Genomic DNA, 22,077 nt, shown 5'->3' with positions numbered 1-22,077 from the left:
AAAACTGACATATTGCACCCAGATTATAGACGTCACACTTTTATATAGACCGCTGCAACATAAAATAAGCCACAGGGGAGCCATAAAAAAAACAATAAAAAAAAACAACTATTTACTCCTAAAGCAGCAAGAGCTTTGCTGTGAAAGGTTTACCACCTTTTAACGTGTTGTTAGAGGACTCTCTATCAGCAGACAATGCAGTTTTCAATATAAAACACGGAACCCTTAGTTCAAAATATAGCGTATTTTCAGGAAAGCTATGTAATTGTAGTTCTTACCTTAAGTGGCTTCTTTGGAAGTTCAATCTGCCGCAAACCCTGCGAGCACTCTGCTATACTCCTGTGTCTTGCCATTGTGCTTGCTCTTTGGAAACAAGACAATCATGCAGGTTCATTGTTACAAATTACACTATATTTTCCACCACACGCGATTTGATAAAAACCTACCTCCTTTTTTTAGCTGATCTACTTCGGAGTTTTTCAAGCTGATCCTCCTCATTTTCTGCCAGAGGCACACTTGGTACCCTAGAGACAGAGGGCTGGGAATACATGGGAGTTTGCCCATCTAGTATAAAAGAATTATCCCCATCTGCAGGAAGAACAGATTTCAACTCTTCTGGAATCTGAGTCCCAAGACTAAAATAGATGTCTGCCAAGATTTTGGGTATGCTTCTTATGTACCTATAGATAGAAGTCAAATACAAAAAAGGTGCTATAAATTTGGGCTTGCAAATCTGTAACAAAGAAGTAATTGCTTGTTCAACATTAACCGTGTTACAACTGGACACTTGTGTAGAGTGAATCTATGTAACAAAGTGAGAAATTGTAGTTTTTGGCTCAAACAATGCACAGTAATCTGATGTACTTGATTTTTAGCTGCCAAGCTGCTGGAAATTGATCGAAAAAGTATACATGTATTGAAGAAGACAGCTGGCTCTCACGTAGGGCATTTCTTCACTAAATGCTTTCTGTCATGCTTTGGTAATATGGGTTAATTGTATCAAGACAACACTGTATTTGGTATAGAAAAACAAAACAAAAAACAAAACAAAACAGCAAAACCATATAGTGAGGATATGCCCTTGTAGGGTATGCAACCTTTCAAGAAAGACAGACTTCAAGTTGCAGTTCCAGGTAGAGTAATACAGGTCCTTCTCAAAAAATTAGCATATAGTGTTAAATTTCATTATTTACCATAATGTAATGATTACAATTAAACTTTCATATATTATAGATTCATTATCCACCAACTGAAATTTGTCAGGTCTTTTATTGTTTTAATACTGATGATTTTGGCATACAACTCCTGATAACCCAAAAAACCTGTCTCAATAAATTAGCATATCAAGAAAAGGTTCTCTAAACGACCTATTACCCTAATCTTCTGAATCAACTAATTAACTCTAAACACATGCAAAAGATACCTGAGGCTTTTATAAACTCCCTGCCTGGTTCATTACTCAAAACCCCCATCATGGGTAAGACTAGCGACCTGACAGATGTCAAGAAGGCCATCATTGACACCCTCAAGCAAGAGGGTAAGACCCAGAAAGAAATTTCTCAACAAATAGGCTGTTCCCAGAGTGCTGTATCAAGGCACCTCAATGGTAAGTCTGTTGGAAGGAAACAATGTGGCAGAAAACGCTGTACAACGAGAAGAGGGGACCGGACCCTGAGGAAGATTGTGGAGAAGGACCGATTCCAGACCTTGGGGAACCTGAGGAAGCAGTGGACTGAGTCTGGTGTGGAAACATCCAGAGCCACCGTGCACAGGCGTGTGCAGGAAATGGGCTACAGGTGCCGCATTCCCCAGGTAAAGCCACTTTTGAACCATAAACAGCGGCAGAGGCGCCTGACCTGGGCTACAGAGAAGCAGCACTGGACTGTTGCTAAGTGGTCCCAAGTACTTTTTTCTGATGAAAGCAAATTTTGCATGTCATTCGGAAATCAAGGTGCCAGAGTCTGGAGGAAGACTGGGGAGAAGGAAATGCCAAAATGCCTGAAGTCCAGTGTCAAGTACCCACAGTCAGTGATGGTGTGGGGTGCCATGTCAGCTGCTGGTGTTGGTCCACTGTGTTTCATCAAGGGCAGGGTCAATGCAGCTAGCTATCAGGAGATTTTGGAGCACTTCATGCTTCCATCGGCTGAAATGCTTTATGGAGATGAAGATTTCATTTTTCAGCACGACCTGGCACCTGCTCACAGTGCCAAAACCACTGGTAAATGGTTTACTGACCATGGTATTACTATGCTCAATTGGCCTGCCAACTCTCCTGACCTGAACCCCATAGAGAATCTGTGGGATATTGTGAAGAGAAAGTTGAGAGACGCAAGACCCAACACTCTGGATGAGCTTAAGGCCGCTATTGAAGCATCCTGGGCCTCCATAACATCTCAGCAGTGTCACAGGCTGATTGCCTCCATGCCACGCCGCATTGAAGCAGTCATTTCTGCCAAAGGATTCCCGACCAAGTATTGAGTGCATAACTGAACATTATTATTTGTTGGTTTTTTTGTTTGTTATTAAAAAACACTTTTATTTGATTGGATGGGTGAAATATGCTAATTTATTGAGACAGGTTTTTTGGGTTATCAGGAGTTGTATGCCAAAATCATCAGTATTACAACAATAAAAGACCTGACAAATTTCAGTTGGTGGATAATGAATCTATAATATATGAAAGTTTAATTGTAATCATTACATTATGGTAAATAATGAAATTTAACACTATATGCTAATTTTTTGAGAAGGACCTGTATATGCAGAAGACCGGTATTGGTGCCGGCTCATTTCTTCCGCTGTATGGTTCACAGATGAAAACTTTGACAGTTTACAATGAGAGAAAAAGAGAGAAAGAGAAAAAAAGGGAAAAGAAAGATAAAAGAAAAAAAAAAAAAAAAAAGATTGCCTATTATGAATGAGCAAAGACTGACTTCAGTTTTTCTGTTTGCACAGGTGATTACGAGATGATCATAAGCTCAATGGAGAGCAGATGATAAAGGAAATGTAATAGATATTTTCTGCTATTTTGTCAAGTGAAAGCTGTCAGAGCCAGTGGTTTCAATGAAAAATTCTAACTGTGTAGTAAAAATAAATCTGCCGTTAAAGGATATTCCCATCTTGCACATTTCTAGCATATTCTCATAGTATGCTATAAGTGTACAATAGATGCAGGTCCCAATAATAGGCCCCACATCTACCTCGATAACTGGCACCCATTGCGTGCTGAGTTCAGTAGAGTGGTGGAAGGAATTCCCATAAATAGGAATGGGAATTGTGACCACATCAGGGCCCCCGTTACGGACACATGCAATTCCCATTGGAGATACTTCCAACTACTATACCTTTAGGGATAGCTTGTAAATATAACAAACGTACAAGATGGGAATTCTTCTTTAATGACATAAAAGAAATTAGGTGCATTGTAATTGAAGCACATACTCTGTCAAGACTCCTGCCAAAAACCTGGTCAAATACGAGGGATCTTCTGTCAGTGAAATAATTCGGAGCATATCCGTAATCTAAAACAAAAGAATGAAAAGAAATTAACTTGCAAACACAACTGAATACGTAAGTACAATGGAGGAGGCACTAACACTCTTTGTTCTATTACAATATATAAAAAGCCCTCTCCCTCCAACTTTATATGGAAAGAAGTAGTAGCAGGAGACCCCCTTTTTATAGTCTCCTTATGTTCATTGTGTCATAAAAGGAAAGGTCAAATTGGGACAGACTTTCAGTTCCAAGCCAAGTAATGCACAGGACATAGCACATTTATTTCATCATTACCTCTTCCACAACTTGCTCCAGTTCATCCTCATTAGTTTGTATAGCAGGACATTGCACGCAGATCTCCAGTCTTAGTAATGCCTGAATCTGACATCTACAATAAAGCCACATGAGTAAAAACAGAAAAATGCTTTGCAAGCAGCTGAACAGTGAGAACAGACCAGACACTTACTCTCTAAGCTTCGCCACTTTATGTGGATTTTGCCCATACACCTGTCTTATCATTTTACTGGTCTTCAGCAGAAGTCTCACTTTGTCCAGGCAGTCCGTCTGTAAAATATAAAAAACAAGCTGCACACAACCACAACTTCATCCGCTATCAGAGGAGAAAGCCAACTATAATCTTATATTCACCTCTATCTGATTACTGCTGGCTGATTTCAAGAAGGACTTAATGGTGGTTAAAGAATTTCTGACATATGACAACAACGAATCCTCTTCGCCGGACACCATTTTATCGTAGTCTTCTATTAGATAAGTATGGAGCTCCTCTTCAGATTTGAAAGCTGTAAGAAAAAAGAAAAATCTTACTACATAAAAAACCTGAACTCATTGTGTTGATTGAACTTTTACATACACAAGATACCAAATTTAAGAGGGTTATTGAACTACCCCACACTTCTACCATTGTAGATGGTCCCAAAGGAAATAAATATGGAGGTGCCACTGCTCCTAATACCGGAAAATGGCCACATGTCATATTAATAAGCAATATTCATATTAACTGCTGCTCTTAACTGCCTGCTCATACAGCTGTCACAACGTACGAACAACAAACAAATTACCCAAAACACCATGACAAATCGTACAGCATTTTCAATATGGCCTCCAGAAAGAGTTGCTCACCTGCCGGCTTCCCTGCCTTCTCTTCAGGCTTGTCTGAGGATCTTCTCTTCGCTTGGGAACTTTTCTCAGCAGGAGCACTTTCTGGTGGCAACTTCTGAGCCTTTGAATTTAATCTGGCAACATTTAACATTTGCAGTGCACGAGGCATGGACTTCATTTTCTGTCTCACAGGAGTACAAGGAAGACCTGAATAAGTACCAAAACTAAATCAACTTCTGCTCATCCAATAGTCAGGATCTAAGTTACATTGTAACAGATGGTACTGAGTAAGATATACAAGATTACAGCGGTATCTGCTTAGGAATTAAAGCAATTCTCATCTATGACAACCTAATAATGTCAAACGTCTGATGGATGCAGGTGTCCTTGTAGCGGTGGGGCCAACATCTATCACATAATTATGGCATAGCCTTTGAATATACTATAAATGTACAAGATGGGAGAAGCCCTTCTTATGAAGACGCCTTTTAGTAAATACATTTAACAAAGACACTCAGCCAATTGCCATAGGTCGGACATCTCTAACCCCAGCTGATGGGTGAAGTCCTGCATTAAATGCCAGCAGTTGAAATGAATGTGACCGGAGCTTACGCTTCTTTTGGTATTCCCCCTGTAGTGTAGAGACAAATTCATCAGTTTTCTGCTGGTAGAGCTCAGATAGGTAATGTGTAATTTCTTCATCACTTTTCTGGTCATCTTGATCAAAAGACGCTGCACTTATCAGCCTGGAATCAAAAAGAAAGTGTGTTACTTGAGAACTGTTAGGGCATATGCACACGTAGAAAGGTGCTCTGTGGATTTTTCCGCAGCGGATTTTAGAAATCCACAGGTACAAGGCATGGCGTTTTACCTGCGGATTTACCACGGTTTTTATGCGGATTTTGTACAGATTCCTATTATAGAGCAGGTGTAACCCGCAGCGTTTCCGCGCAGTTTTTTCCGCAGCATGGGCACTGCAGATTGCGGTTTCCATAGGTTTACATTGTACTGTAAACGCATGGAAAGCTGCTGCGGATCCGCAACATGTGCACATAGCCTTAACACTTAGGGGCCAAATTACTAAAGTGGTCTAATTTCTACACAGTGCAAACAGACTGGACAGTCTTAAAACATAAAAAAGGGTCTCATGCTGGTTGATAACCCAGTGTATCTTTTGACTTTCTTAGTTCATACCAATTTTTAGTTGATTTTATGCATAAGATTGTCTTAACTTTGTGGACCAATTTCACAGAGGAAATCTACCTTATTTCGGTTAGGCCGCTTTCTGCAACTTTACACCAAGTCTCTTACGCACACAAAAAAGAAAAAAAAAAAAAACCTGTCCTGTCTGACATGTCTAAAACCTGACATGGTGCAAAGATTCAATTATCACAAATTAAGCCAAATTTCTGACATGTAGCTCAGCCTTAATTATCCCTATTACCCCCTTACATTGAACATACCAGTATATTTAATGTCAGTTACCTGTGTTTGGCGTGGACTCAGAAGCAGAGTCTGCAACACAACCAGGGATGCTGGCGTTATTAACCAGTCAGCACCTGGTCGTAACAGCAGTCAATCGGAGATGCTGATAACCCCATAAATGATGCCATCAATCTGACAGCGTCATTTAAGCTGGTCCTTTACATGCGTCTATTGGCTGTCCATGACGCAATCACGGGGTGCCAATGGATTGCCATGATAGTCAGAGACATGCTGCAGGCCCTTCTAGCTACCATGCCCAATTGTGTGAAGCCCAGTCAGTTGAACTTCTTATGAGACCATGACTTTATATACTGCAATACAATACTAATGCAGCATATAGAACAAGTGACCTGAAAATAGCTGGTTGAAATTCCACAAAAAGATGTATTTTCTTTAAAGGGAACCTGTCACCCCGTTTTTTCAGTTTGAGATAAAAATACTGTTAAATAGGGCCTGAGCTGTGCGTTACAATAGTGTATTTTGTGTACCCCGATTCCCCACCTATGCTGCTGAAATACGTTACCATTGTCGCCGTTTTCGCCTGTCTGGTCAGATGGGCGTGGTGACATCGCTGTTTCTTCCCCCAGATCTTGCTTAGCTTTCCGTTGGTGGCATAGTGGTTTGCGCATGTCCAACTGCCGAATCCACTGCGCAGGTGAAGAAAAAGAGCGCGATCTGCGCTATTCCCTGGTTATCGGTGGGCGCTGCCATCTTCCTGAGGCCGCGCGTGCGCAGATGGAGTGATCTGCTGCACGGGGCTTCAGGAAAATGGCCGCGGAATGCCGCGCATGCGCAGATGGAGATCGCGGCGGCCATTTTTCGGAAGCAGAGTTCTTGAATAGTTAACCATCTGCTATTGTCGACTTAGAAGCGGCCAATCCCTTCCGGTGTCCCGCCGGGAGCACAAACCGGGCATCCGTCTGGTGAAAAGGTGCCGTCGTAGATACGTACTTCCTAAGAGCCCTCACAAGATCTAAGGAATGAAGAGCCTTTTCCACTCGTTGAACCGGAGCAGAACAAAAGGAGGGAAGCACGATATCCTCATTAAGGTGAAAGGAAGACACCACCTTAGGAAGGAAGGAGACAGTCTGAGGACCACCTTGTCACAGTGAAAAACCAGAAATGAAGCTTGACAGGAAAGAGCAGCTAACTCCGAGACTCTTCTGATCGAAGTAATCGCTACAAGGAAGGCAACCCTCCATGAAAGATGAGATAGGACACCTTTGCAATGGCTCAAAGGGAGACTCTTGTAGGACACCCAGGAACAAATTAAGGTCCCAGACATCTAGAGGCGCTCTATAGGGAGGTACCACGTTGGGAGACTCCCTGGAAGAACGTTTTCACCTGGGGTTTGGAAGCGATCTTATGCTGGAACAGGACGGACAAGGCAGAGGACCTGCCCTTTGAGGGAACTCGGCGCTAGACCCAAGTCCAGACCGGACTGAAGAAATTCCAAAATGGTGGGAATGCTCTGCTTCTGCTCAAGTTGAAGATTTTCCAGATCCGATGATCGATACGCACCAACACCGGCTTTCGAGCATTGATCATGGTGGAAACTACTTTGCGGGGAAAAACCCGCTTGAATCAGAACCCAGGATTCAACGGCCAAGCCGTCAAACACAGGGCCCCTGAGTTCTGGTGGTAAATCGGACCCTGAGAAAGCAGATCCGGCCAATCTGGGAGTCACCAAGGGATGCCTGTGGCCAGTCCAGGGCCATGAGAATCACCAGTACCCCCTCCGCCTTGATCTTACTGATGACCTTCGGAATCAAAAGTAAGGGGGGAAAACAGATATGGAAGACGGAAGCCATTCCAGGGGAGGACCAGCGAGTTCACCCCAATGGTTCTCGGGTCCCGGGATCGGGCCACAAACTCGGGTACCTTGGCATTGAACCAAGAAGCCATGAGGTCTACGTCCTGAGTCCCCCTGCGAAGGCAGATCTGCTGGAAAAATGTCCTGATTGAGAGACCACTCTCCCGAGGCGAGGCCCCAACTACTGAGGAAATCCGGAGCCTAATTTTCCACTCCTGGAATGTGAACGGCCAATATGACAGAGTGGTTAATTTCGGCCCAGCGAAGGATGTGATCCACCTCCCGCATTGCGGCTTAGCTGTGAGTGCCCCCTTGATAATGTAGGCCACAGTGGTGGCACTGTCCGACTGGATACGGATGGGGCGGCCTGCTAGTGGACAATGGAACCAACGCAGGGACAGCCAAATCGCTTGGATCTCCAGGACCCTTGGCAGTGTGATGATGAAAAACAGCTCCCCAGCCGAGGAGACTGGCGTCGGTCGTGACCACCAGCCAATGGACCGGGAAAAAGGACTTCCCTTGAAGGAGGATAGGAGAGTCCACCACTGGAGTGTCTGCTTGACCCGAGGGGTCAGTCAACATGGACGATCGAGGGAAAAAAAGGACTCTTGTCCCATGCACCCAAGAGGGGATGCTGCAGGGGCCGAAGATGGAGTTGCAGCATGTGAGAAGCGCCATGCAGGTGGGTGGAACTGCCGAAGTTACACGCGGAAGGGGGGCGGGATTACCAGCTTGCGGTGTAGCAGGGGCCAAAGCCAGGAACTAAATTAGAGGTGCCTGACTGGAAATGACTGCAGGGCCCACTTAAAAATATACCGTATATACTCGAGTATAAGCCGAGATTTTCAGCCCAAATTTTTGGGCTGAAAGTGCCCCTCTCGGCTTATACTCGAGTCAAGGTGGGCGGCAGGGTCGGCGGGTGAGGGCGCTGAGGCATACTTACCTGCTTCCAGCTATCCTGGCGCTCCCTCTGCCTGTCCCACGGTCTTCTGTGCTGCAGTTCTTCCCCTCTTCAGCGGTCACGTGGGACCGCTCATTAGAGAAATGAATAAGCGGCTCCACCTCCCATAAGAGTGGAGCCACATATTCATTTTTCTAATCAGCGGTGTCGGTGACCGCTGATAGAGGAAGAAGCTGCGGCACCGAAGACAGCTGTCCGGGGGAAGGAGCCGGACGCCGGGACCAGGTAAGTATCGCATATTCACCTGTCCACGATCCAGCCGCCGGGCGCCGCTCCATCTTCCCGGCGTCGCTCCGCTCTGACTGTTCAGGTCAGAGGGCGCGATGACGCATATAGTGTGCGCGGCGCCCTCTGCCTGATCAGTCAGTGCGCAGAGACGCCGGGACCGGACAAAGGGAGCTGCAAGCAAGAGGGGAGTATGGCTTTTTTTTTTTTTATTGCAGCGGCACAGATTTATGTGGAGCATCTATGGGGCAATAATGTATGGTGCAGAGCACTATATGGCACAGCTATGGGGCAGTATGAACGGTGCAGAGCACTATATGGCAGAGCTATGGGGCAATATGAACGGTGCAGAGCACTATATGGTACAGCTATGGGGCAATATGAACGGTGCAGAGCACTATATGGCACAGCTATGGGGCAATATGAACGGTGCAGAGCACTATATGGCACAGCTATGGGGCAATATGAACGGTGCAGAGCACTATATGGCACAGCTATGGGGCAATATGAACGGTGCAGAGCACTATATGGCACAGCTATGGGGCAGTATGAACGGTGCAGAGCACTATATGGTACAGCTATGGGGCAGTATGAACGGTGCAGAGCACTATATGGTACAGCTATGGGGCAATAATGAACGGTGCAGCGCACTATATGGCACAGCTATGGGGCAATAATGAACGGTGCAGAGCACTATATGGCACAGCTATGGGGCAATAATGAACGGTGGAGAGCACTATATGGGGCACAGATATGGGGCAATATGAACGGTGCAGAGCACTATATGGCACAGCTATGGGGCAGTACGAACGCTGCAGAGCACTATATGGCACAGCTATGGGGCAGTATGAACGGTGCAGAGCACTATATGGCACAGCTATGGGGCAATATGAACGGTGCAGAGCACTATATGGTACAGCTATGGGGCAGTATGAACGGTGCAGAGCACTATATGGTACAGCTATGGGGCAATATGAACGGTGCAGAGCACTATATGGCACAGCTATGGGGCAATATGAACGGTGCAGAGCACTATATGGTACAGCTATGGGGCAGTATGAACGGCGCAGAGCACTATATGGTACAGCTATGGGGAAATAATGAACGGTGCAGAGCACTATATGGCACAGCTATGGGGCAATAATGAATGGTGCAGAGCACTATATGGCACAGCTATGGGGAAATAATGAACGGTGCAGAGCACTATATGGGGCACAGATATGGGGCAATATGAACGGTGCAGAGCACTATATGGCACAGCTATGGGGCAGTACGAACGCTGCAGAGCACTATATGGCAGAGCTATGGGGCAGTATGAACGGTGCAGAGCACTATATGGTACAGCTATGGGGAAATGAACGGTGCAGAGCACTATATGGCACAGCTATGGGGCAATAATGAACGGTGCAGAGCACTATATGGCACAGCTATGGGGCAATAATGAACGGTGCAGAGCACTATATGGCACAGCTATGGGGCAATATGAACGGTGCAGAGCACTATATGGCACAGCTATGGGGCAATATGAACGGTGCAGAGCACTATATGGCACAGCTATGGGGCAATATGAACGGTGCAGAGCACTATATGGTACAGCTATGGGGCAGTATGAACGGTGCAGAGCACTATATGGTACAGCTATGGGGCAATAATGAACGGTGCAGCGCACTATATGGCACAGCTATGGGGCAATAATGAACGGTGCAGAGCACTATATGGCACAGCTATGGGGCAATAATGAACGGTGCAGAGCACTATATGGGGCACAGATATGGGGCAATATGAACGGTGCAGAGCACTATATGGCACAGCTATGGGGCAGTACGAACGCTGCAGAGCACTATATGGCACAGCTATGGGGCAGTATGAACGGTGCAGAGCACTATATGGCACAGCTATGGGGCAGTATGAACGGCGCAGAGCACTATATGGTACAGCTATGGGGCAGTATGAACGGTGCAGAGCACTATATGGCACAGCTATGGGGCAATATGAACGGTGCAGAGCACTATATGGTACAGCTATGGGGCAGTATGAACGGTGCAGAGCACTATATGGTACAGCTATGGGGCAATATGAACGGTGCAGAGCACTATATGGCACAGCTATGGGGCAATATGAACGGTGCAGAGCACTATATGGTACAGCTATGGGGCAGTATGAACGGCGCAGAGCACTATATGGTACAGCTATGGGGAAATAATGAACGGTGCAGAGCACTATATGGCACAGCTATGGGGCAATAATGAATGGTGCAGAGCACTATATGGCACAGCTATGGGGAAATAATGAACGGTGCAGAGCACTATATGGGGCACAGATATGGGGCAATATGAACGGTGCAGAGCACTATATGGCACAGCTATGGGGCAGTACGAACGCTGCAGAGCACTATATGGCAGAGCTATGGGGCAGTATGAACGGTGCAGAGCACTATATGGTACAGCTATGGGGAAATGAACGGTGCAGAGCACTATATGGCACAGCTATGGGGCAATAATGAACGGTGCAGAGCACTATATGGCACAGCTATGGGGCAATAATGAACGGTGCAGAGCACTATATGGCACAGCTATGGGGCAATAATGAACGGTGCAGAGCACTATATGGGGCACAGATATGGGGCAATATGAACGGTGCAGAGCACTATATGGTACAGCTATGGGGCAGTATGAACGGCGCAGAGCACTATATGGTACAGCTATGGGGAAATAATGAACGGTGCAGAGCACTATATGGCACAGCTATGGGGCAATAATGAACGGTGCAGAGCACTATATGGCACAGCTATGGGGCAATAATGAACGGTGCAGAGCACTATATGGCACAGCTATGGGGCAATAATGAACGGTGCAGAGCACTATATGGCACAGCTATGGGGAAATAATGAACGGTGCAGAGCACTATATGGCACAGCTATGGGGCAATAATGAACGGTGCAGAGCACTATATGGCACAGCTATGGGGCAATAATGAACGGTGCAGAGCACTATATGGGGCACAGATATGGGGCAATATGAACGGTGCAGAGCACTATATGGCACAGCTATGGGGCAGTATGAACGGTGCAGAGCACTATATGGTACAGCTATGGGGCAGTATGAACGGTGCAGAGCACTATATGGGGCACAGATATGGGGCAATATGAACGGTGCAGAGCTTTATATGGTACAGCTATGGGGCAGTATGAACGGCGCAGAGCACTATATGGTACAGCTATGGGGCAGTATGAACTGTGCAGAGCACTATATGGCACAGCTATGGGGAAATAATGAACGGTGCAGAGCACTATATGGCACAGCTATGGGGAAATAATGAACGGTGCAGAGCACTATATGGCACAGCTATGGGGAAATAATGATCTATTTTTATTTTGGAAATTCACCGGTAAATGCTGCATTTCCACCCTAGGCTTATACTCTAGTCAATAAGTTTTCCCAGTTTTTTGTGGCAAAATTAGGGGGGGGGGGGGTCGGCTTATACTCGGGTCGGCTTATACTCGAGTATATACGGTAATAAGAAGCAATAATAGGTAGGTTTGTCACCATTTTAGGGGTACAACTTTTTTTTCTCTTTTTACAAACTTTCATCCCCATAAAATGAAGCAGCAGTACAAAGCCTGTCTTCTGCTTCATACGTTCTGTATGAGGCTGCAGAGAAAAGAAAGATTTGTTACCACAAAATCTCTTTCTTGGTGCCTTCATTGGGGACACAGGTAACCATGGGTGTATGCTGCCGTCACAAGGAGGCTGACAGACAAAAATAGAAATATCTTCCCCCAGCAGTATACACCCACAGACTGGCACAAAGCGTGTCAGTTAGTGAAAAAGCAAGAACAATATACGGGTCCAACGGAGGCTCTCAAACCCAATATAGGCACAAAAAAAGGTAAAAGTTGGGTGCTGTGTCCCGCAATGAAAGCACCAAAAAAGATTTTGCGGTGAGTACCAAAAATCCTTTTTCACTTTACTGGGGGACACGGGTAACCATGGGATGTCCTAAAACAATTTTAAGGGAGGGAGCAGAATAACTTGCTCAAATCAGGTTCGGAGGTGGGCAACTGCTGCCTGCAACACCTTCTTACCTGGCCGTCATAATAATAATAATCTTTATTTATAAGATCACACGAAGCATAGATATATGTTCCCTATAGAATCTTGCAAAATTATGGAGAGAGGATTAGATAGTGGCCTTACAAATCTGTGTTGTGGAAGCTTGGTGGAGAACTCCCGAGTGGAGTGAGCCTGCACTCCCGAAGGGGGTGGCTTGTCTTTAAGCCTCCAGAATAGCCAAACAGATCTTGCGAGCGATAGGTTTTGAGGCAGGGAGACCATTCCAGCGACCTTCAGTAATGGCGAACAAGGAGTACAATTGTCTGAGCACAGTGATCTGAAAGTTCAAGTTGTGGAAAGACCATTCCAGGTGATGAACAGTAGACTGACAGAAGGACAATATCCTTGTTGATATGGAAAGGGAAAGGAAAACCAGCTTAGGAAGGAAGGAGGACACTGGACGAAGAGCCACCTTATCTTGGTGAAAAACAAGGAAGGGGGGGGGGGGGGGGGGGTTGGAAACAGCAAAATAGAGCTGCCAACTCAGACCCTTTTAATGGAAGTGATCGCAACCCAATAAAAAGGCAACCTTCCAGGATAGAAGAGAGTACGAGATATCCTGGATGGGTTCGATGGGGGATCCTTGAAGAATGCCCCAAACTAGCTTAAGGGTCCCACAAATCCACGGGGGGTGCGAGATACTGTGGCACTAGCTGAGCCACACCCTGAAGGTCCAGACCAGAGGACGAGATGCCAAACTTCGCTGGAACAGGATTGAAACTGCCGAGACCTGGCCCTTGAGGGTACTAAGACAAACCAGACTAGTACTGACTGCCAAAAAGCCAACATAGATGGAAGGGAAAAAGACATGGGAGCTGTGTGTCTCTTCACACCAGTGAAAGAAGGCTTTCCAGGACCGATGATACATGCTTGAAGACGAGGGTTTCCTTGCGTTCATCATGGTCTGAATGACCTGGGAAAAGAAGCCTGCCTTTCTCAGAACTGCAGCTTCAACGGACATGCCATTAAATTGAGAGACCGAGAATTCTGGTGGAAGAGGGGACCCTGAGAGTAGATCTGGTCAAACTGGAAGCTTCCACGGAATGTCTGACAGCTGGTTGACAAACTCTGCATACCAGGATCTTCTTGGCCAATCTGGGGCAACCAGAATGACTAACTCCTGCCTTGCTCTTGGACTAGTCTGGGAATCAGGGGAAGGAGTGGGAAATGGTACAAAAGCTGAAACTGACTATGGAATGACCAGGGCATCGAAATTAATTGCCAGTGGGTCACAAGAATGGCCATGAACTAAGGCACCTTGTGATTTATCAGAGTTGCCATCAGTTCGACATTGGGAGTGCCCCACCTCTGGCAGATTTGTTCAAACACCAATGGTTTGAGGGACCATTCGCCCGAGAAGAGACCTTGACGACTTAGCAAGTCAGCGGCCCAATTGTCCACGCCTGGAATGTGGACCGCTGAGAACGCTGATACTTTCTGTTCGGCCCAGGCCAGAATCTGTGAGACCTCTGGCATGACAGACTGGCTGCGTGTCCCGCCCTGGTGATTTATGTATGTTGTCGGATTGAATTGCACTGGTCATTCTGACAGAAGGTCTTGCCAGTGGAGAAGAAAAAAGGTAAATGGCTCTAATTTCCAATAGGTTGATGGGAAGGGAAGCTTCCCAGTAATTCCAACTACCATGGACTGTGTGAAGGAAAATCTGAACCCATCAGAGATGACTGGTGTCCGTTGTGACAACTTGCCAGCCATAAAATGCACGCTGGAGACCTCGCGTGCCAATTGGATGGAACTCACAAAAGAGGCGGAAACCAGACCCGGCATGAAATGAGATCAGTGCTCCCATAGGCCAGAACAGGAACGCAAGACGCTGCGTGCTATAGGCTGGTGCACATGTGGGGGTGGAGTTTGGAGTGGCCTAGGCTATCCTATTAAGAGGGAAACCGAAGAAAAAGAGCATGATCCCTCGCTTCCCGAATGGCTCGCTCGCACGCACGAGGGAGTGAGGCATGACTAAGGTCAAAGAGGGCCCAAGGAGAGACAGGATGAAACTTAATGAACCCACATCAGTGCATCTAAAGATGCTCGCTGGATTGGACAACTGCGATGTCCACCTCCTTGTGCCACAGCATTACATAATAAAATACATAAATTATTTGTAATGATGGAGCCAGTGTGAGTTGCCCATGGTTCAGGCAGAAGGACTTACTTGACAGGTTCCCATTTCCTTGTAATAGATTTCATTGAATATAACAGTGTGATACAGTTTAATTAAAAAAATAAATAAATAAGAACCTCAATGTAAGCAAGAAAGGTCTTCTCAGACTATGAACTTGAATTCCCTGTAAATATTACTGGAATATCAATTTATTTAACGGACGGTTCCATTAATAACTCTGAACTTCAGATACCATTTGGACAAGTCGTGCCCAGATGAGAACATTTTGGCCAGCACAAGGCTCCCACGTCACACTGGGATGAGAGCCATTTGTCAGTCCTGCAATCTGGAAGCAATGACCTACCATTTCAGTATTGGCTCAGCCAGTATGTGATGCTCTGCCTAGAGGGTCTCCCAAGAAACGCCTAGTAAACTGAACGCTTAACAGATTAAGTAGATTCTAAAATAATTTACTAATGCTAAAGTATAAAGGTGCTATCTAGAAACCAATCCAAGGTATGTGGAACAGCGCTATAGAGATGTCAAGCACTGCTTTCAAATAGTCACATTGATAGAGGAAACAAAATATTGGACTGGATCTGGTAGCCTCCTTACCTGAACGATTCCATGAGATTAGCGCTGGCGCCACACATTCCAGATAACGGGTACCATCTTTCAATAATAGAGGATCCCCAGTGACTACTTTGAGACAGTTCTTGATTAATCCACTCTGGCATTAAGACTTCTGAAGAAAAGTGAGAATTGCATTATTTTAGATCTGCAAACAAATCCTAAGATACAGACACAATTTGCTTAATTATTTTAATCGCGTGGGCGGCACCTCCGGGTTGCGGCCTACACACGGCCGCAAGCCAGGGACTAAATTTCACGGCTGTGACGGAGTTACTGGTTTGCGGCCTAGTACAGGCCGAAGCAGGGAGATAAATTACCGGTGCCCGGCCCGGAGCTACCAGCTTGTGAAAGGCACCAAGGGCTGTGACGTGCTGTGGGGGCCCCCGGACTTCACTGCCTGAAAGCGGAAGGAACGCTGTGGAAGCCCCCCCGACATGAGGGCCGCGACATGCTGCAGGAGCCCCCCCCCCCTCTTGATCCTGAACTCCCCACCGGAGCTGGAGGGGGAAGGGAGAGCTGGCTTGCAGGAGCAACTCAGGGCTGCGATGTGGACGGTGCAGGAACCCTCAAGTCACCGTCCCCTTTTGCAGGTGAGGTGGAGAGGGACCCATGGATTTTACAGGGCTATGTCCAGCTGTAGTCTGGCTCAGAAAGGGGTACATGGAGGCGACACTCCATGTTCCCGTCTATTGCTGGTGCGGGGAGATCAGCACCCTGAAGGGATCCGTCACCCCTAGTACAGCTCAGGCCTGGCACCCCACGTTGCAGGAGAGGATACGGGGAGGCGACACTCGCCGTGCTCGCCTGTTGGTTGGGGGAGATCGGCCACTTGAAAGGGTTCTTCGCCCCAGTCTTTCTCGTGAAAAGATTTAAAAAGTTGAAAAAAAAAATAAAATTAAAAAGAATTGTCTGAATAGCAAATCCCAGTGTGCCGGACACTAAGCATGAACTGGCTCTCTGAGAGCCAGCATGGGTGTGTATACTGTCAGCCGCCTCCTAGCAATAGCATACACCACGGTCAGCGTCCCCCAATGAGGCGAATGAGAAACACCTCATAGGAATGTTTCCTGATGGTAAACTAATCAAATTTGTAGATGATGCAAAGCTAGGAGGGATAGCCAACACTAATAAGGGTAAGCTCTCACTAGGCATTTTTGCACTTTTTATTCTGCAGCTGCACAAAAAAAAAAAAAAGAAAAAAAAAATATGTTTTCCTTGTTTTTTCTGCTGGGAACCTGTTACCCCCAGAATGGAAGTTGAGCTAAGCCCACCGGCATTAGGGGCTTATCTACAGCATTATGGAATGCTGTAGATAAGCCCCCGATGTATCCTGAAAGATGAGAAAAAGAGGTTAGATTATACTCACCCAGGAGCGGTCCCGCTGCGGTCCGGTCTGATGGGCGTCGCAGTCCGGTCCGGGGCCTCCCATCTTCTTACGATGACCTCTTCTTGTCTTCACGCTGTGGCTCCGGCGCAGGCGTACTTTGTCTGCCCTGTTGAGGGCCGAGCAAATTACTGCAGTGCGCAGGCGCTGGGCCTCTCTGACCTTTCCCAGCGCCTGCGCACTGCAGTACTTTGATTTGCCCTCAACAGGGCAGACAAAGTACACCTGCGCCGGAGCCGTAGCGTGAAGACAAGAAGAGGTCGTCATCGTAAGAAGATGGGAGGCCCCGGACCGGACCGCGATGCCCATTGGATTTGACCACCAGCATCATTATAATCTAACCTCTTTTTCTCATCTTTCAGGTTACATCGGGGCCTTATCTACAGCATTACAGAATGCTGTGATGGCAGTGGGCTTAGCTCAACTTTCATTTTGGGGTGACAGGTTCCCTTTAAGGCATGCTAGATTTGTTTCCTTTGCAAGTCCTATTCGATAGAATCAGGTTTTGGCACAAAAAAAAACAAAAAACTGCAAAACCTGATACCTGCATTTTTGGGGAGGAGTTCAGTGTTTTTCTTTACCACCCATTCATTTCACTGGGTGAAAAATGCTGAAAAAGTAACATGCTCCATTGTGCAAAAAAACATGAAAAGCACAAAGTCCTGATGACAAAAATAAAAACAAAGTGTGTGCTTGAGATTTCTGAAATCTCAGACTTTGCTGGTACTGTATAACACATGAAAATTTGCACACACAAAAAAACCACTGCAAAAAAAAAAAAAAACACCTAGTGTGAACTTAGCCAAAAGATTCAAAAGGATCTAGATAAGCTTGAATAATAGGCAGCGACAAATAGAACGGTATTTAACAGGGAGAAATGCAAGATTCTACATCTGGGTAAGAAAAAAAAATACATCTACAGAATGGGAGGAATAGAACTAAGCAACAGCACGTGTAAAATAGACTTTGGTATACTAATAGATCACAGACTGCACATGAGTCAGCACTGTGATGCAGCAGCAAAAAAGACAAACAGTTCTAGGATGTATTAAGAGAAGCATAGAGTTTACATCACATGAAGTAATTATCCCCCTCTACTCTTTATCAGGCCGAATAGGAAATGCTGTGTCCAGTTCTGGACACCACATTTATAAAAAAAAAAAAAAAAAAAAAAAAAAAAACATTGTAAAACTGGAGCAAGTTCAGAGAAGAAGGGGACTGCAAACTATGTCCTATGAGGAATGGTTAAAAGGATCTGGGAATATTTAGCTTGCAAAGAAGGCCAAGAAGAGACTTATAGCTGTTTACAGATATTAGAAAGGCTGTCACAATGTAGAGGGATCATCATTTTCATTTGCACATGGAAACACGAGAAGCAATGGAATAAAACCAAAAGGGAGAAGATACAGATTAGATATTAGAAAAAAAAAATGAAAGTGAGGGTGATCAATGAGTGGAACACGCTGAAACAAGAGGTGGCATGTTCTTTTTAAATGTAAGTCTTCAAACAGAGGATGGACAGGCATATGTCTGGGATAATTTCGTGAATCCTGCATTGAGGAGGGGGTTGGACACGATGACCATGATGGCCACTGTTAAAATATAAACACATCCGGTCCGATGGGTGTCGCGGTTCGGTCCCTCCCATCTTCTTAAGTTGACGTCCTCTTCTATTCACGCTGCGGCTCCGGCGCAGGCGTACTTCTCTGTCCTGTTGAGAGCAGAGCAAAGTACTGCAGGCGCTGGGCCTCTCTGACCTTTCCCGGCACCTACGCACCTCAACAGGACAGAGAAGTACGCCTGCGCTGGAGCCGCAGTGTGAACACAAGAAGAGGACATCATCGTAAGAAGATGGCCCAGACCTCGACGCCTATCGGACCGGACCATTCCAGAATGCTGTAGATAAGCCCCTGATGCTGGTGGGCTTAGCTCATCTTCGATTTTGGGGGCGACAGGTTCCCTTTAATGGCTGGAAAAGGACACAATCAACAAGAAAAAACACATTCCACAGCATTAGAAGCCAAGGTTTATTGGCCAACAAAATCCCAGTATATGCCTGCCCCAAATTACATAAGGAATATAAGCATTACATAAGAATATGAAACGGATTACCGGGGGATGTAGTGTTTTCTTTAGCACTAAAAACATGACTAAGAACAGAGTTTACAATGTCAGGGAGATCAGAAGAAACATCTTCAATTTCTTTCATAGTTTTATGTTGGAGTCTGTTGAGATCAACGGACTGATAATTGCAGATCACATTAAGACAAGCAGCATTTTCAGAAATGGGGGAGAGGATGCCCGTTCTGGGAATTGAATCTTCACCAAAAGATACATCAGCAACCTAGTGGAGAAAAGACAATTTTTGAAAATTGATAAAATAGAACATATTGACACACTGGTTAATGTTTTGGAAGACTCATTTTAACTGTGAAATCCATTACTGGCCAGATATTTTGAGCAACTCCAGAGTTAAAACACAGAACTAAGGAAAAGCTGCTACAACAAGAATCATGCACAAAAGATTAAAAATGGCCCTCAGATTATGTTTTCACCAGGAAGAATAAAGCAAGTATATGTCAATGAAAGCAAACACTAAATCCTGCCAACCAAAGTGGATGAGAAATCATTTTGTCTCCTTAGGAGTGGCGTTCAGCTGCTTCTCTGAAGTTCTCCAATCCAGTTCTGGAACGGAGTAGATTCTGATAACGGTTTCTAGCTTTCTGCATTCACTTGTATTTGCATCTAGAGGCACAGATACAACTGAAGATCCGAGTGCCAGTGCTGCAGGGGCAGAAGCAATGGAGTGAGGATGTTACAGCTATGCTGTAGAGTCCATAGAGGAGCCATAGACACAAGGGGCTTTGATGGTGGGAGGGTGTGGGGCTGAGGGCAAGTTATGGAGGGCTGTGGAACAGAGCGCAAAGTGAGAAAAGTGTTACAAACACTACATACATACACCGATAGTTACCCTGGTTACCAGTGTAAATGTAAAAAAAAAACAACAAACACTACATACTTACATTCCGGTGTCTGTCGCGTCCCCCTGCGTTCTGCTTCCCTGCACAGTAAGCGCCGGCCGTAAAGCAGAGTGGTGACGTCACCGCTGTGCTCTGCTTTACGGCCAGCCGGCGCTGACAGTGCAGGGAAGCAGAACGCCGGGGGACGCCACCGACACCGGAATGTAAGTATGTAGTGTTTGTATTTTTTTACATTTACACTGGTAACCAGGGTAAATATCGGGTTACTAAGCGCGGCCCTGCGCTTAGTAACTCGATGTTTACCCTGGTTACAAGTGAACACATCGCTGGATCGGCGTCACACATGCCGATTCAGCGATGTCTGCGGGAGATCCAGCAACGAAATAAAGTTCTGGCCTTTCTGCTCCGACCAGCGATGTGACAGCAGGATCCTGATCGCTGCTGCGTGTCAAACACAACGATATCGCTAGCCAGGACGCTGCAACGTCACGGATCGCTAGCGATATCGTTGTTAAGTTGTTCAGTGTGAAGGTACCTTTAGAAGGGGCACAGTATGGAAAGCGCACAGTGTAAAGAGCTCAGCGTGGGGGAGACACTGAAGATAGGGATAATGTAGAGGGAGTAGAGTGGTCAGTGAGTGTGGAGATTAGACAGTATGTAGTAAACAGTGGAGAGGGAACTGAGAAGATTACAGTTCATTGTTTTTATGGTTAAAGGGAACCTGTCACCCCGTTTTTTCAGATTGAGATAAAAATACTGTTAAATAGGGCCTGCGCTGTGCGTTACAATAGTGTATGTAGTGTACCCTGATTCCCCACCTATGCTGCGAAATACATTACCAAAGTCGCCGTTTTCGCCTGTCAATCAAGCTGGTCTGGTGGGCGTGGTGACATCGCTGTTTCTTCCCCAGCTTTCCGTTGGTGGCGTAGTGGTGTGCGCATGTCCAAGTGCCGAATCCACTGCGCGCAGGTGAAGAAAAAGCGCGCGATCTGCGCTATTACCCTTGTCATCGGTGGGGGCGGCCATCTTCCTGAGGCCGCGCGTGCGCAGATGGAGTGCTCTGCTGCACGGGGCTTCAGGAAAATGGCCGCTGGATGCCGCGCGTGCGCAGATGGAGATCGCGGCGGCCATTTTCCCAAAGCCGAGTTTGCATCTCGGCTTCAGGAAAATGGCCGCCGCGATCTTCAGTATTTTTATCTCAATCTGAAAAAACGGGGTGACAGGTTCCCTTTAAAAGAGAAATTCATAAATTTTAACCTATAAACCAGGGCTGTGGAGTCTATTTTAGTGGAGTTGGTATAAAATGGACCAACTCCGACTGAGTAAATAGAAAATGGCACTCACCAAATACTGCAAACTAAGTTACAGCGGCCAGATGTTACAGCATAGTGGAGGGGATTTTATGAAATCCCATCTCCACTATGCATTCAAAGACGCAGGTAGCAGACCTGCATATACACGCATGCAGCGCGTCTTTATAGACTGCAGCATGTCTATCTTGCGGAGACGCATGGGGAGCGCTCATAGCAATCTGGCAATGACAACCACTGCAGACCACTGGGTGTCATGTCGACCCATCAGTGACCTGCGATCATGTAACGCGGCTACCGACGGGCAGTACTAGTGACACGCTTCCTGTAAGTGCAAGTTAAATGCTCCTGTCAGATTGAAAGCGGCATTTAACTAGTTAACATCAGGTGTTGCAGGAACATGTCAGCTTTATAGATCAGCTGCCATGTGCCCGGAAAGG

General features: G+C 46.0%; 1 protein-coding gene across 1 annotated transcript in view; it reads right to left on the bottom strand.

Annotated features, from left to right (window-relative positions):
• The window catches only part of TICRR (TOPBP1 interacting checkpoint and replication regulator), a 131,642-nt gene that overhangs the window by 72,311 nt on the left and 37,254 nt on the right, over positions 1 to 22,077 (bottom strand). The window contains exons 4-13 of the mRNA XM_069766219.1: positions 19,459 to 19,690; positions 15,945 to 16,074; positions 5,227 to 5,360; positions 4,636 to 4,821; positions 4,144 to 4,295; positions 3,962 to 4,059; positions 3,790 to 3,883; positions 3,442 to 3,521; positions 447 to 680; positions 279 to 363 (exon numbers count right to left, since the gene is read on the bottom strand). Of these exons, the coding sequence (XP_069622320.1) occupies positions 279 to 363; positions 447 to 680; positions 3,442 to 3,521; positions 3,790 to 3,883; positions 3,962 to 4,059; positions 4,144 to 4,295; positions 4,636 to 4,821; positions 5,227 to 5,360; positions 15,945 to 16,074; positions 19,459 to 19,690 (1,425 nt within the window). The remainder of the gene's footprint in view (positions 1 to 278; positions 364 to 446; positions 681 to 3,441; positions 3,522 to 3,789; positions 3,884 to 3,961; positions 4,060 to 4,143; positions 4,296 to 4,635; positions 4,822 to 5,226; positions 5,361 to 15,944; positions 16,075 to 19,458; positions 19,691 to 22,077) is intronic.

The sequence above is a fragment of the Ranitomeya imitator genome, chromosome 4 (genome assembly GCF_032444005.1).
Source record: "Ranitomeya imitator isolate aRanImi1 chromosome 4, aRanImi1.pri, whole genome shotgun sequence".
NCBI lineage: Eukaryota > Metazoa > Chordata > Amphibia > Anura > Dendrobatidae > Ranitomeya > Ranitomeya imitator.
Note: the sequence above shows the minus strand (reverse complement) of the source record. Positions and strands in the feature narration are given on the sequence as shown.